The sequence below is a fragment of the Marmota flaviventris genome, chromosome 13 (genome assembly GCF_047511675.1).
Source record: "Marmota flaviventris isolate mMarFla1 chromosome 13, mMarFla1.hap1, whole genome shotgun sequence".
NCBI lineage: Eukaryota > Metazoa > Chordata > Mammalia > Rodentia > Sciuridae > Marmota > Marmota flaviventris.
This window is the reverse complement of record NC_092510.1, coordinates 40,810,895-40,826,577: the sequence shown is the minus strand read 5'-3', so window position 1 is coordinate 40,826,577 and position 15,683 is coordinate 40,810,895. Positions and strand designations below refer to the sequence as shown.

Sequence of the window (15,683 nt, the reverse complement as noted above, 5' to 3'; positions counted from 1 at the left end):
AAATTCATGTGAAATCTCAGGGGACCCTAAAAGTAGCCAAACCAGTCTTTAAAAAAACTTTCTACAAAGTTACAGTGAGGCAATAATATAAGTATAGTCATTTAAGACTATATTTAAGTCATTTAGTGGAATAGAGAACAGAGAAATAAACTGTTGAGTGTTTGGTCAAAAGATTCTCAACAAGGGTGCCAAGATCAATTAGTTAGGAAAGGAGTTTTATCAATAAGTGGTGCTAGGACAACTCAATATGTATATGTAAAGGAATGGAATTGAAACATTACTTTATGTCACCTAGAAAAATTAACTCCAAATGGATTATAGACCCCTGAAAAAAATCAAACACTTAGAAGAAAACTTAAGAGCAAAAGCTTCATGAAATTGAATTTGGCATTGATATTTTGGTTATGACATCAAAAGCAAATGCAACAAATGTTTAATCCCTTGATTTTGTTGGAATATTTATTTAACAAGGAATTTTTAATTGATACCATCAAGATTTACCCTCAAAGAAAATAATCCAGGATTCCTTTGCTATGTCAATAAATGGTTTATCTATCTATTCTTTATTTTCAATATGTGAACAAGATTTAGGACATTATGAAAATACTTAAGAGGTCATGATTTCACTATTACACCTTGAAAGTTGTAGGTAGTTAGCACTGTGGTATTAATGACTGGGTGCATATGCTAAAAGATCTGCAGCGATATATAACGTGGATATAGTCCTCAGAAAACTCGGAATGAAACCATTAATGACCCCCATATCCCACTCCTTGGTCTATACCCAAAAGTCTTAAAATCAGCAAATTATAGTGACACAGCCACGACAATCTTTATAGCAGCACAATTCACAATAGCTAAACTATGGAACCAACCTAGATGCCCTTAAATAGATGAATGGATAAAGAAACTGTGGTATATGTACACAATGGAATATTATTCAGCATTAAAAGAAAAAAAATTATGGCATCTGCAGGTAAATGGGTGGAATTGGAGAATATCATGCTAAGCAAAATAAGCGAATCCCCCAAAATCAAAGGCCGAATGTTTTCTTTCCTGGTAAGCAGATACTAATTCACAATAAGTGGGGGGGGGCACTAGGGAAGAATAGTTACAATAGATTAGGTAGAGGGAAGTTAAAGAAGGGGAAGGAAAAGGAGAGGATATGGTGATAGGAAGGATAGTAGAATGAAACAGACATTATTACCTTATGTACATATATGACTGCAAAACCGATGTGATTCTACAACATGTACATTCAGAAAAATGAAAAATTATACCCCATCTATGTATGATACATCAAAGTACATAAGTGAATTATACTGTCATATATAACTAATTAAAACAAATTTTAAAAACTAACAAAAAAAAGAAAGAAAGGGGAAGGGCTCTACCAAGAATTTAAGCATTAAAATGTAGCTCAACTATTTGAGCAAGTATAAGAATAAGAATGACCTACACAATGATTAGAGCCAAGATTTTGGCATTTGATTGAGTTTTCCCTACACTAAGCTTCCATGTTAAGTACAATAATCATAAGATAGTAAAAGTTCAAGATATTGGGGAAAAAATTTCTGTTAGGACACAAATAATCTCAGATTTGTCCTTTTCCCACCTCTTAGTCATTTCTCTTTAGGTCACAATTTCCAATCTCTTTTTAGGAAAAAGGTTGTCTTCTCCAATAAAGTCTCAATTTTTAGAATCATCTTCCTCTGAAATAATAGTTTTGAAATTAATGGTGGCTCCTTAAGAAGTGTAATGGTATGCTCAATGTCCTAGTGTTGAACTTCAACATTTTTTCAAAGTCTTTCAACAAAAAGGTTAAAACTTGGTTCCAATTTTCTTTGTAAACAATTCCTCACTCCTATTGTCAAGAATTTCTATTCAACAAACTGCAATGTACTATTATATGACTAATAAAGGAAAACATGGTTATTAGGAGATTTGTGCTACCTTCAAAATTACTGGTAGAAATAAATAAGTATTCAAAATCACTCCTAAAAATGAAAGAAAAGAAAGTCCTGGGAGAACTGGGCGGAAATAGTGTGTGACCATTATTTTGTAAATGATTTCTGAACATCAGTCAAAGAATGCTATCAATCAACACAAAGCAATTCTTACTTGTCCTTTAGCTCTGGGCCACCTGCAGTTTATATTTGTATCTCAAGGCCTTTTCTAAGAAGATTGAAAGTATTTTCATTGGTGCTGTTCTAATGAAGTATCTGAAAAATTTCAAGCAAATTCTCAAATTTCAAACAAAGTCTCAAACAAATTTCCTTTTTGCTTTTTCTCCAGTTAAAAATTGAGGAATCTTAAATGTTACTCGGGACATAAAAATAATAATGTCTAATGTAAGACACTGCACATTTAGGATACACATAAAGGTTCATTGTTACAGAAACCTTCAACAGAACTATCTGCAGAAGAAGAAAGTATTATGTATGTATTTGAGTAGTCTTCCACTGTGTTCACATTTGAATACCATGTCAGGTTTATCTTTCTCATTTGTTTCTATTTACTTTAGTATCTTTGATTTCTTTAGTTCTTAACTTCAGTAGATACGCTCCAACAAATCATGTAGTAACATGCTACCAGAAAATTCAGTCTCTGAGATTTGTATCTGCTCAAAGCATTTGAAGGATTCTAAACCTTTTCAGTAAAAATACCATCTACTTACATCTACTTATCTTTTTTTGGTGAAAAAATACCTAAACATTTTCATCTATGTACATAATTGTGATTTGTTAGGTGACATTACAAAAGAAAAACAATATCTGAACATCTATTACTTTGGTCTTTCAATTTTGTTGGAACATGCTAATAGTACAATAAAGACATTAACATCATCTCAATAAATTGAGCACATAAGCCACTCCATGGAAAATGGCTCCCTAGATAGAGAAATATAGACATTTTCTAATGTTTATTACACAATAAAACTGTTTAAATAAAATTCAAGTATCAGAATTTACACCTGTGATAAAAATTTCACTTAACTTTAAAGCAGAACTATTGGATTATAAGAAAGTGCTGTTCCAAAACAAATGGTAGTACCTCAGCAGCACACACAAATAGCATAAAAAAGTGATCATTTCCTAAAGCAAGTGCCCAGGGATATAGAGAATTACTTATATTAATATTACATAACATATTGAAATACGTACAGAACACTTAAGTAAACATTTTCCCCTCATTTTTGAAGAATGTGAAGAAACATTTGGCATTAACTGATAGATACCATAATTACCTGTTTCTTTTATAGAACCAAATTAACATAGATACAGGGTTAACTTCTTACATAGAGCCAAAATAAAAATTTAAAATATTCCAAACTCTCATTGTAAAAGAAATCTACTGAAAACTTTGAAATTTTACAATAAAGTAGTCTCTTTAGAAACTTAAGAATATTGTGATTCGTTAGGTGACATTAAGAATATGTATGTGGGATTCTTTAAAACTAAAAAAAAAAATGAAACATTAAAACAAAGATACTTTTTTTAAAGAAAACAAAATGCTACAGAAATTTGAGAAGAAATTAAGTACTTAAGTTTTAGTACAAAGTCTGAAATTAAGCATATTATATTTGCTGCTTTCATATGAAAAGTAGTAGAATCTCTCTCTTACTTGAAAGTCTACATAAATACCTATTATACTCAATTTTAATCAAAATATCTATCAGAAATCTTTCTTAAAAAATTGAATACACTCTCATTTTAGATGACATCTATATCTGGTATCTACTAAAATACCTTATAGACAAAGAATGCAAGAAGCATTTCTTTACTTTCCTTCCCTTCAACCCAAAATCAGAAATCTTAAGTATATGTTTTACAAAATGGCATATACCACTGAAAATAAAGAAGTCATTTCCTTCTTAACTATTATTAAACTTTGTATAATTAATACACATACACACATGTGCACACACACAAACCCACCATATTTTATTTTAGGTATGGGATCTAAATGGAGTCACAGTAAAACGTATGACAACAACAAATTCTTTACACTTATATGAAAATATGTATGTTCTCTCTCCTTTTCCTTAAAGCTATACATCATGAATTTTCTACTGGAATTTTTGAATCAAATTATTATAAGCATATTTTTTCACCAATTTACCTCTTTTGTGTAGGAGACACTCTAAAAAAAATCTATGACTGCAATAGAAAGTTTGGAAACCACTCAAATACATACTCTTTAGAAAAATAATTCTTAATCCAATATGCATCTTAATGAGCTTGTGCATTTTAGAAATTATTTTATGGCTTATGTTTAAATGTAATGCATTACCACAGGTTCCAGGGATTGAAGAATCTTATTGGCAGTCAACAGCTCAAGGGATGACAATATTTCCAGCATTCTTAATCTCAAAAATTTTAAAGAATACTATTCATTATAGTCTTAGAAAAGTCTGAAGATACTTCTATCAAAAAAAAAAAAAAATACTTACCACAAACAGATACAAGGGAAACAAATAAGAAAATAGATTGTGTTATGTCTTTGTAAGCTTGTTCCATTTCAAAATGTGTTCCTTAGAAGGTCAGGGAAATTTCCTATACAAATAAAACTAGACTTTTGTTCCCTCTGCTTTGAAAAATATTTACAGTACATGAAACTACAAGTCAAAAGTATAAGCCTGCTTAATATTGCCAGACAGTGACACAGATGAACAAGAACACAAAGTTGCTTATTCAATTTCTTAAACATCTTAATTTGTTTGCATAATGAAGTTATTTAAATCAATTATGGAAAAATTAGAAAACATTACTAATGAACATCAGCCCTTGTGTATCTCACACAAGATGCCAAAGTATAATACATTCACTGTGGTAAAAACTGTACATATATATTCTATGTATCTTTAACATTGAAAAATTTACATTATAATATTTCATCTCTCAAAAAACTGAGTTGAAAAAGAGTCTATTTTATCTTTTGCTAGAGGAGAAGATGTAACTGACAAAATTCATGATACTTTTCACAAACTTTCTTGCTCAAGACGCTTCATTAGTATCCTCTACAGATGGCTGAATGAAGAAAAATTCACAAAAGTTTGAAGTTTTGAGCAAGTATTTTCACATCTTTGCCAGCGGGCATCATGGTTTATATAAGAATGATATGTGTAAATATAGTCCATAGCATTGTGAAATATAAAACTTTCTTTTCTAAGTGTACTTTGGTCTCAGTTTAAACACGATTTCTTTCATCCAGACATGCTGTCCCTTATTTGATCCACTCGAAGTGCTAGGTCCCTGAAGGTGGGGCGTTGATTTACATTATTGTTCCAGCACTCTGTCATGATCATATAAATCTGTAAAAGAAAAAAAATTTACAATAAACCCTAAGTATCATCTTTTTAATTGGTGGAAAATGAATTTGGAATTTCTATTTAATTTTCTGATAGATTACATATTTCATAGCTATGCCTCGATTCTCAGTCATCTATTTGTGCTATTTATGTAAAAGCTCAGCAATTTCAGTGACCTAAAATCGTAGAGTAAAAAGAAAAAGAAAACACATGATTACTGTGAATTAAAAAAAAAAAAAAATGCTACCTCATCTGGGCATCCATCTGGCCTTGGTAATCTTCCATTACTCTTCAGGAGTTCTATCAAATGGAACACAATCATCTGTCCTTGCTTGTCATTGCCAATCATACGCATAAATTCCTGAAATACAAATTCATATTTTAATGATGTTTTTGTAGTTTTAATTTGAATTCTTTCTCAACTTCTTCTAGTAAATGGGAAAAATTCAGTTTATGTATTATTTTAAACTTTTTCAAAAAACAGACTATATTAAGAATCAAAAACTTCCTTTTCAGTCATATTTCAGAAAAGACTTAAATGGGTATGGAACCTCTTTAATTCCATTTCCACAACTTTTCTTGAGAAAGGCCAGAAACACATAAACTAAAAATGTATTACTTAAGGTTTTTTTTCATTGTTGTTTTTAACACATCTTATTATATTTTAGTCGAAATGAAAAGTTGAATGTAAAAGGGGACATGAAAAAAGAAAATGCAGGATGAATATTTAAGCATAAATGAAATGCAGAGGAAGTTTCCATATGCTAAAGATCCATAAAATTCTGAATTATAAGTTGGAAAATATTTACAATAAACATATCATGTTTATTTTAAATACAGAGAACTATTATAAATTGGTAAGAAACATTACCAATGCAAAAATAGGCAAAGCATAGAAGAGACAATTTACACACACACATACTTTAAACATTCAATAAATACATACTCAACACACCAATAAGAAAAACGCAAGTAAAATAAAAAGATAACAACTCTCATATCGATTTCACAAAATTACATAAAAACAATTGCTATTATTGGCAAATAATAAAATGTATGTCCCTGAGCATTGCTGTTAAAATATAATCTTGTACAATTTTTCTTTATTATTTTGAAATGGTTTAGAACCTTTACAAAAAGAAAGCTTTTACTAGCTCATGGCCTTTCACCTATAATTATACTTTTATTCTAATAAACATAGATAAACAAATATTTATGTAGGACTGTTCATTAAGTTCACTTAAGTATTATATTGAAATGTTACGTAAATAAATGAAGATTAGAAAGCGTCCAGAAATATATACCCTTATGATGGAATTCTACTTAGAAATTAGTAATGATATTTTTAGTAAATATTTCTTAATATAGTAAAATACCAAAAATGTAATAATGAAATAGCAGGATAGCAAACTGTACATTATAACCTTAGTTTTATAAACCAATACATAAAATTTAACATTTGTATATAAAATAAAAAGAGGCCAAGAAGAAAATATATCACAATATTAATGTGGTTGTTTCTGAGTAATTGCATTAGAGATGACTTTTATTTTTCATATTTTCCTATATTGAAAACAAATCTGAAATGAACAGAAAAAATTACTTTGAAAGATTTAACTGGAATGATTGAGATTATTAAATTTACTTAAAATAATATTAAGAGATGCTTTGGCTTGGATGTAATTTGTCCTCTAAAGGGTCCTAGGTTAGAAATTCGGTCCCCAGTGTGGAAGCATTAACATGGTGGAATCTTTAAAAAGTGGGTCATGGAGGTCATAGCCCTCTGAATGGGATTAACCCTAGAAAGGGATTAAGGCTGGTTTTACAGAGTGTTACTTCTCCTGAAAGCAAGTCATTTTATAAAAAGAGCAAGACTGCCCCTCCTGGCTCTCTGGCTTCAAGTCCTGCCATATGATCCTTCAGCAGGCAGCTAGTTCCCTTTCTTCTAACCTGTCATATTGTGACACAGCCAAGGACTCTCTCACTAGAGGCTGAACATATGGGGCATCTTGATATTGAATGGGACTTTTGTCCTCCAAAACTATGAGCTAAATAAACTAACTTCTTTTCTTTTCTCCTTTCTTTCTTCTTTTCTCTTTCTCTCTTTTTTTCTTTTTTATTTTGATACTACAGAATTAAAGTCCCAGGTACTTTAACACTAAACTACATTCCAGTATTTATGTTTTTAAATTTTGAGACAGGGTCTCACTAATTTTCTTAGGGCCTTGCTAAATTGCTGACATTGGCCTAGAAATTGCAATCTTCCTGCCTCAGTTTCCCAAGGTGCTGGGATTATAGGATTGTACCAGTGAGCCCAGCAAAACCTTTTTCTTTAAAAAGTACTCAGGTATTTTGCTACAGTAACAGAAAATGGACTAAGAAAGAGATTATACTAAAAAGTATTCTAAAACATCCTTTGACAAATTTTAAGTTAATTTAATGAATAAATTTAGCGTTAATTTGTTGACAGCACCTTACAAGTTAGCAATTAAAGGCTCTAAAATGAGCCCTAGGCTTATTTTTATTCTTTAGGTAATACCTTTCTTATGTTAGGGGAAAAAGAAAAATACATTAAAAAGCAAACTGACCGCTGGCGGACTTTTACTCTTTTCAATGTATGTGAAAAGTTCATACAAAACCACTCCAAAGCTCCAAACATCCGAGGCCACAGAAAACTTGCTCTCCGTTAGAGATTCTGGAGCATACCTATACATGGAAAACATTTAAAAAGACAGTTATTTATGTGTCAATTCTAGATTTTGCCAACAAAACATTACTTGTTTGTTTGTTTTAAATTTTATAGAAAAGTGTTAACATAGCAGGCCTGAGACTGACATCTTGGAAGGACCTCCTTGCAATGTTGATCCTCGACTGGCACCGGGGAACTTAAGATTTCAGGAAGGTTTCTACAATTCCCTAAACGATGAGCACCTTACTTATGTCTAAAGTATTTATGCAAAAAATGTGGTTTATGTTCACATCTGCTTTTCTTATGGGACTCTGGAATTTTGGTATGTGCCAGGCACAGAGTGCTATGTAACCATTCCTAATAAAAAAATCTTGCATTCTAACGAGCTTCTCTGATAGACAATATCTCACATGTGTTGTGGTCATTTATTGGTGGAAGAATTAAGTTATGTTCTATATAACTTTACTGGGACAGAAGATGGAAATTTGTGCCGGCTTTCCTCCAAGCTTCGTGCCACACGCCTTTTCCCCCTTTGTTGATTTTGCTGTGTTATTCTTCCTGTAATGAATCATACTGTGAACAGGACTATATGCTGAGTACTGTGAGTGTTCCCATCAAACTGTAAAGCCTGAGAGTGGTCTTGAGAATCTCTGACATACACGGATAAGGAAAATCTAAAGAAATTTATTTCTGTCTCTATGATCAGCTCCAAGGTCAAATGCAAAATACCTTCTAAAAACTGAAAAATAAGTGTTTATGCAAAATTTGGGGTGAGAGGGGAAAATAAATATAAATTTAAGAATAAAAGAATGATATAAAGTTTCCATCAAAAAGAAAAAATGTTTCTGTACCTTTTCAAATGTTGTGACACTGGTATTAAATTTGAGTGCATTTAAAAGATTACTATAGTTGTTATTTAAATGTCGATATTTACCATAGTCAAGAAAATAATTATTCATAACTATCTAAAATTTACAGAGAAAAATTTAGCTATTCATTTAAAAATATCCTAGAGAAGGCTGGGAAATATAGCTCAGTTGGTAGAGTGCTTGCCTCACATGCACAAGGCCCTGGTGTTCAATCCCTAGCACCACACACACACACACACACACACACACACACACACACACACAAAATAAATATATATATATATCTAGTTTTAAGATTTCTTTTAATAAGTATATACACACAAAATGTTTAAAAACCAATTATTTAGATTTCTGAAAAAATCTACCTATGTAGCTGCTTCTCTGCTCTTTGCCTCTTCTTAATGTATGTCCACTCTATAGCATCAGTCTTTTGGTCTCAGGATCCCCCATATGCTCTTAAAAATTATTGAGATTCCCCCCCCAAAAAAATTTTTGTTAATGTGGATTATATCTACTGATATTTGCTAATATTAAATATTGATATTAAGTATTAAAACTAAGAAAATACAAAACTATTAATTCATTTAGAGTAAAAAAGAAACCCATTACATCTTAAATAAATATGTGAGAAAAATATGATTTTTAAGCATTTTTTCAAATCTCTTTAATGTTTGGGAAATAGAAACATGTCCTGTAGCCTCTGGAAAATTCTACTACATATTCATGAAAAAAATGAGAGTGAAAAATTCCAATTAAATCTTCATATTATTATGACTTGGAGTTCTACAGCACAAGTAGAGCTTTATACCTAAAATATGAATTTCACCATGTTGTTCATCTGTATAAATTTCACACCTTACACACTTGTCTACTATGTAAAGTCTGAACTCTACATGATATATGAGGCTTCTCTTAGGTCATTTATGCTGCTCTAACACAATACCTGACACTATAATTTATAAAAAACAGAAATTTATTGGGAAGTCAAAGATCACAGTATAGACAGGCCCAGTTGTTGCAATAGATACATCCTTCAGAGGAAAGAATCATCGTGTCCTTAGATGGAAGAAGACGGAAGTTCCACAAGAGGAACCAAATGATGGGAAAAACCTCCTTCCTAAGAGCCTTAATCCCATTCCCAAAAGAGCCTCCTGTCTTAATCATCTCTTAAAGGCTTCCCTCTTAATACTATTCACATTGGCAACACCTAAATTTTGGAGAGCACACACAGGCCATACCAGTGCTCAATCTCTTTCTAGCCCCAATTACATCCTGTTTGTTCTGTTATTATGCCTGTCACTTGTAAGCCCTTGATTCTTTTGCTCTTATCAATTTCCTCATTGTCTATGTGGTAAATTCCTCCTAATCAATATTTGAAATATCATTTCTTAGTTGTCATCTTTTTTTACTCTTCTCTTTACTTAAACACTTAGCAGAATTATTTGTACCCTTGTGTTTTACCATTATCTTCATTGTTGCACTTCCATACTGCATGAGAGTGATTTGATTATATATTTGTGTTATGGTTTGGATGTGAGGTGTCCCCCAAAAGCTCATGAGTGAGACAAAGCAAGAAGGTTCAGAGGAGAAATGATTGGGTATAAGAGTCTTAACTCAATCAGTGATTTAATCCCCTGATAGGGATTAACTGAGTGGTAACTGATGTGGTGGAGTGTGGCTGGAGGTGGCGGGAATTGGGGTATATCTTTGGGTATATATTTGTATCTGGCCAGTGGACTCACTCTCTGCTTCCAGATCACAATGATGTGAGCTGCTTCCCTCCGTCACACTCTTCTGCCATGATGTTATACATCACCTTGAGCTCCAAGAAATGGAGCCGGCCTTCTACAGACTAAGACCTCTGAAACTGTGAGCTCTCAAACTTTTCCTTCTTTAAAATTCTTCTGGTCAGACCTTTTAGTCACAACAGTGAAATAGCTGACTAAAACAATTTGATTTTTCCTAAATTATGAGCTCTTAAAGGGAAAGAATTATAGATAGTAGGCCTGTCAGCTGAATGAGCCTGCCATAACAAACTTTTCCTTTTACTCAACCTTACTAGTAAAGGACAGTTCTTTTCTGATGCTGATCCTATCTTCTCAAATTCCTTGCATGGTTAATTAATGTTTATTACACTGGATTCATTAAGTTTATACAAAGTTTATCCAAATCATTGAATTTTCACATAATTAATTGCCAATTAATTCCATTTAACTTCTTAATCTCCCACCCTAGAAAATGAAAAATGAAGAAAAAAAAGAATGAAGTAAAAAATAAATTAAATTCTGGTATCACTTGGACATGACCAAAAGAAATGATCATGTAGATGAGTCTTCTAGTTTCGTACATACTCTAAAAATAATTAAACGAAGGTATTGCTAACAATTATCATGAGAATACTCCTTAAAAATTGTTTTTAAAATTATGAAACAATTTAAATATATATAAATTAGGACATTAAACTACCATGTACCTCTCACTCAGCTAAACTCATCGTCTCTTATTTCATATATTACTCTCCATCTTCCCTGCTACGGAATTTATAAGAAGTGAATTCCAATATGACAATATTTCAATTTCAAGATACATTTCCACATCTCTAAAAGATAAGAATTCTTCTTTAAAAATATTCATAATACCATTATAAATTACACTTCTGTGGAAATAATCAATTTGTTCTAAATCATTGGTATCTTTTTACCTGACTTTTCCAGAATAACAATTTGTAATAGATGGTATCAACTGTAAAATTTACAGTTACAAAAAAAAAATGAACACAAGTAGCACATATGGATGATCTATGAACTTAGCAGTAACAAACCAAACCATTACTATCTTTCTACTTATAAACACTATTGTTTGCATTAGCACTTCTAATTTTTTTTATTTCTTACATACATGAGAATAGTGGAATGCATTACAATCATAATTATCCATTCACAACACAATTTTTCGTAACTCTGTATATAAAGTATGTTCATGCCAAATTATGCCATTATACATGAGCTCTCTTATTATTATTATTTTTGCATTACAATTCTTAATACACCTTTATACCACAATTTATCATATCTCTGATTGTATATAAGGTATGTTGACACCAAATTCACATCTTCATACATGTATTTTGTATAATGATGAGGGTCTCCTTCCACCATCCATGCTATTCCCCTTTTCCTTCCCTTTCCCTCCCACCCCTATTCCCTATCTAGAGATAATCTTCCACTCTTGATTTCCCTTCCAATCGCATTTTGAATCATCCCCCTTTTATCAGAGAAGACATTCGGCATTTGTTTTTTTTTTTTGGGGGGGGACGTCAGGGGGATTGGCTAACTTCACTTAGCATAATCTTCTCTAATGCCATCCATTTCCCTGCAAATGCCATGATCTTATTCTTCTAATTTTTAAGTCACATATAAAAAGACTAAATAAAACATACTTATCTAAAATAAATAAAACCCCTCCTTTAACATTAATATCTGACTCAAATGACACTATCTTAATAGTATTATTTTAACAGATAAATAAAACAGAATTAAAGTCTACTTTTGGAATGTATACAAAACCAAAACAAATGATTTCAAAGTTATCCCTAGAAAAATGAAACATACCATAAAAGAATGAAGGCATAAAGTAAAAACGTTTCATCAAAGCATCTATCAACAGAACATTTTTTAATGTGCATATAGCACATTAAAAAATGAGGGTTTAATGTTCCTCAAAATAATTCACAATTTTCAGACCAATAATTATCTTCAGCTTCAAACTGTTATAATCTATAAAAATAATCAGTTAATGCCAGACTGTACACTACCATAGTTAGGAAAGCTTAAGAGCTCAAACTCTAGAATCAGACTATCTGGTTTAAATCCTAGTTCTACTCTGTACCAGTCACATACTAGTGGGCAAACTATTTAACTTATCTACACTTCGGTTCTTTCATGATTAAAATGGAGATGCAGGCTGGGCACAATGGCACATGCCTGTAATCCCAGCGGTTCAGGAGGCTGAAACAGGAGAATTGAGAGTTCAAATCCAGCCTCAGCAACAGGGAGGCTCTCAGTGAGACTCTGTCTCTAATAAAATACAAAATAGGGCTGGGGATGTGGATCAGTGGTCAAGTACCCTCGAGTTCAATCCCCAATACAAAAAAAAAAAAAAAAAAAAAAAGGAGATGCAGGTAGAGGAACCCTTATCTAAAATTCTTGGGAACAGAAGTGTTTCAGATTTCAGAATTTTTCAGATTTTGGAATGCTTATATAAAGTATACCAGTTAAGCATCCTTATTCTAAAAATACGTAATTTAAAGTGCTCCAAAATTTGAAACTTTTCAAGTGTCATGTGAGGGCTAAAAGATTTTGGATTTCAGAATTTTGTAGTAGGATTCATTTTTATTTTTTTCTTTTGGCAGTGCTGGGGTGTCACTAGCCATCTATGGGCTGTGTGTGGACAGTTGTGCAACACAGCCTAATTGAATAGGGAAATCTGATGTCTGGGAACTTCCAGCAGACATTTCCTCTGGTTGACTGCCCAGATACATTGTGAGCCTTATTCAAGCTCTGCCAGGTCCCACACAGCACCTGAGATGGGGTGACCTGCTACAGTCACACACCCCCTCTGAGATGGATGTGACTTATTAAGATGTCAATCAACCTGCTGACTACAAGATATCATGAAGCCAGACTCCCCTCTTGAAACCTTCCCCCTGCCTTTTATATACCCCCTTAAATAAACCACAGGAGCCATTTTCTATTTGTCTAGCTCCAGCTCATGTGTGGACTGCATCTATCAGGGCTCCATCTTTAAAACTGTCTTTTCTGACTCTATCTTTTGTTCTTTACTAATTATTCTAGACTTTAATTTCTCAGGAGGCTTATCCCTCCAAGCAGGCAAGAATTCCCTGGTGAGATGCAAGACACCCCATCTTATGCATGCTGGATGAGTGTTCTATCATTGTGCTACACCCTCAATCCTTTTTCAGAGCATTTTGGATTTTCAAATTTGGGATACTCAGTATGAATTCTCTAAGGGCTGTTATGAAGATTAAGTAAGATGATCCATGAAATGCATTTAACCCAATGTAACACATATGATAAATGATTGCTACTATAATAAGCAATATGAAACATTATATATTATATAATAATAATAGTAACAAGAATGTTTGAAGTTTGTGCTTTAAAATTTCATTTTATAATACTGAAATAGACTGTACTCACCAGAATATGGGACTTTCACCAGGTTCTTTCACTTTATAGTATTCTTTGTCTTGTGGCAAGACTTTAGTTAATCCAAAATCTCCAATTTTAACTCTGTTCTCATTCTCCACTAATATATTTCTTGTTGCTAGATCTCTATGGATATACCTTTTTGTACCAAGATACTCCATGCCCTATGAATAAAATAACATTTTGCTTTCAGCTGATTGCATAGACCTAATTTAAATGACTTCATCCTTATAAATTCCCTTTGTTAGCTAATAAAAAGTCTAGAAGATTTCTTAATTACTTCAATATGCTCTTCATCTACAAAAAAATAACAAGGATATTAGGTACCTTGCATATCTGAGATGTGTACTGCAGAAGTTTCTTGTGATCTATCCGTTCTTTATGTTTTTGGAGGTAGTCTCGTAAACTTCCATATGGTAAATATTCCATAATTAATCTTAGATTACGCCGTCCTTTTAATGTACAAACAGAACATAATATTTTACGTTGCTTTATTTTACTTACTACTAGAAAAAATATATAAATAACTTAAATAAATGTAAAATTATGTCTATGATGATAACACTTCATTATAACAAAGGTAATGTAGTAGTTAAGAGTTACTTAGTTAAAAACTACACAGGGTTTTTTTTAAAAAACCCAAGTTTTGGGAACAATAATTAAAAATATGTTTTAGTCTTCTATGTTTACGTTTTAGTCTTCTTCTAAAATAAGTTGATAAGGCCTCTCAGAGTCACCACTTGCTGAGTGTGCATGCGGAGGACCGAGCTAGCTCGCAATAAACACCTCTTTGCTGCTTGCATCGATCTTGGGTCTCTGGTGGTCTTTAGGGGTCCCGAATTTGAGTATAACATATGGTGGCTCGTCCGGGATCCCCCTAATAAGCCTACCCAGACACCCCGATCGAGAGGTGATAAAAACCCAGCCGGTAAGTAAACGCACTGCTGATGTGTAAGAAAATGTACTCTGGTTGCGTGCAGGTCCTGGTTTTGTGTTGTGTGGTCGGCAAAAAGTCCAGGTGGATGCACCGAAGGGCAGCCGAGGGGTTTTGTGGGAGACGTCCCCAGCCCCTTTCTAAGTTCTGAGTGGATTGCCTGTAGTAAAGTATTTTGTGAAGTATTTTGTAGCTGATGGATCCGCAGTCCGCCTGAGCCTTTAGTTTCTGTGTAGCAATCCATGATGCGCTGCGAATTCTGTGGCTGTGCTGCGAATTTTGTGTTATGTGTGTTTGTTTCTATTGTCCTGTCTGTCTGCACCCCAACACCCTGGCAAGAGAACTAATCTCCCAATATGGGGTCGTGAGACCCAATCTGAAGGGGATGCTCCCTCAATCTGTTTGTCTGAAGGGAAGGCCCCAGTTGGCTTGGGGCCAGCACCCACTTTCGTTTTTTTGACAATCTGAAAAGGGAATCTATGTCTTTGTGTGTCTTTTGTCTGTGTCTGTGTTAAGTGTGATGGCATTGTTTTACTTTGGACAGATGCAGAGTCCCAAGTTCCAATCTGCCTTAGATGTGTGGAGGTAACTTTAGCTAAATTTTAGCCTAAGAATGTCCCTAGTATGCTTCTCCTGTAAGGGACCAAAAGTC

General features: G+C 32.9%; 1 protein-coding gene across 3 annotated transcripts in view; it reads right to left on the bottom strand.

The window, feature by feature from the left end:
• Positions 1–3,919: 3,919 nt before the first annotated feature.
• The window catches only part of Jak2 (Janus kinase 2), a 132,703-nt gene continuing 120,939 nt past the window's right edge, over positions 3,920–15,683 (bottom strand). For all 3 annotated transcript variants that reach the window (XM_071600612.1, XM_071600613.1, XM_027943074.2), the window contains exons 21-25: positions 14,425–14,549; positions 14,089–14,261; positions 7,900–8,017; positions 5,559–5,672; positions 3,920–5,314 (exon numbers count right to left, since the gene is read on the bottom strand). In XM_071600612.1, coding sequence (XP_071456713.1) covers positions 5,207–5,314; positions 5,559–5,672; positions 7,900–8,017; positions 14,089–14,261; positions 14,425–14,549 — 638 coding nt within the window. In that variant the 3' untranslated portion in view covers positions 3,920–5,206. The remainder of the gene's footprint in view (positions 5,315–5,558; positions 5,673–7,899; positions 8,018–14,088; positions 14,262–14,424; positions 14,550–15,683) is intronic.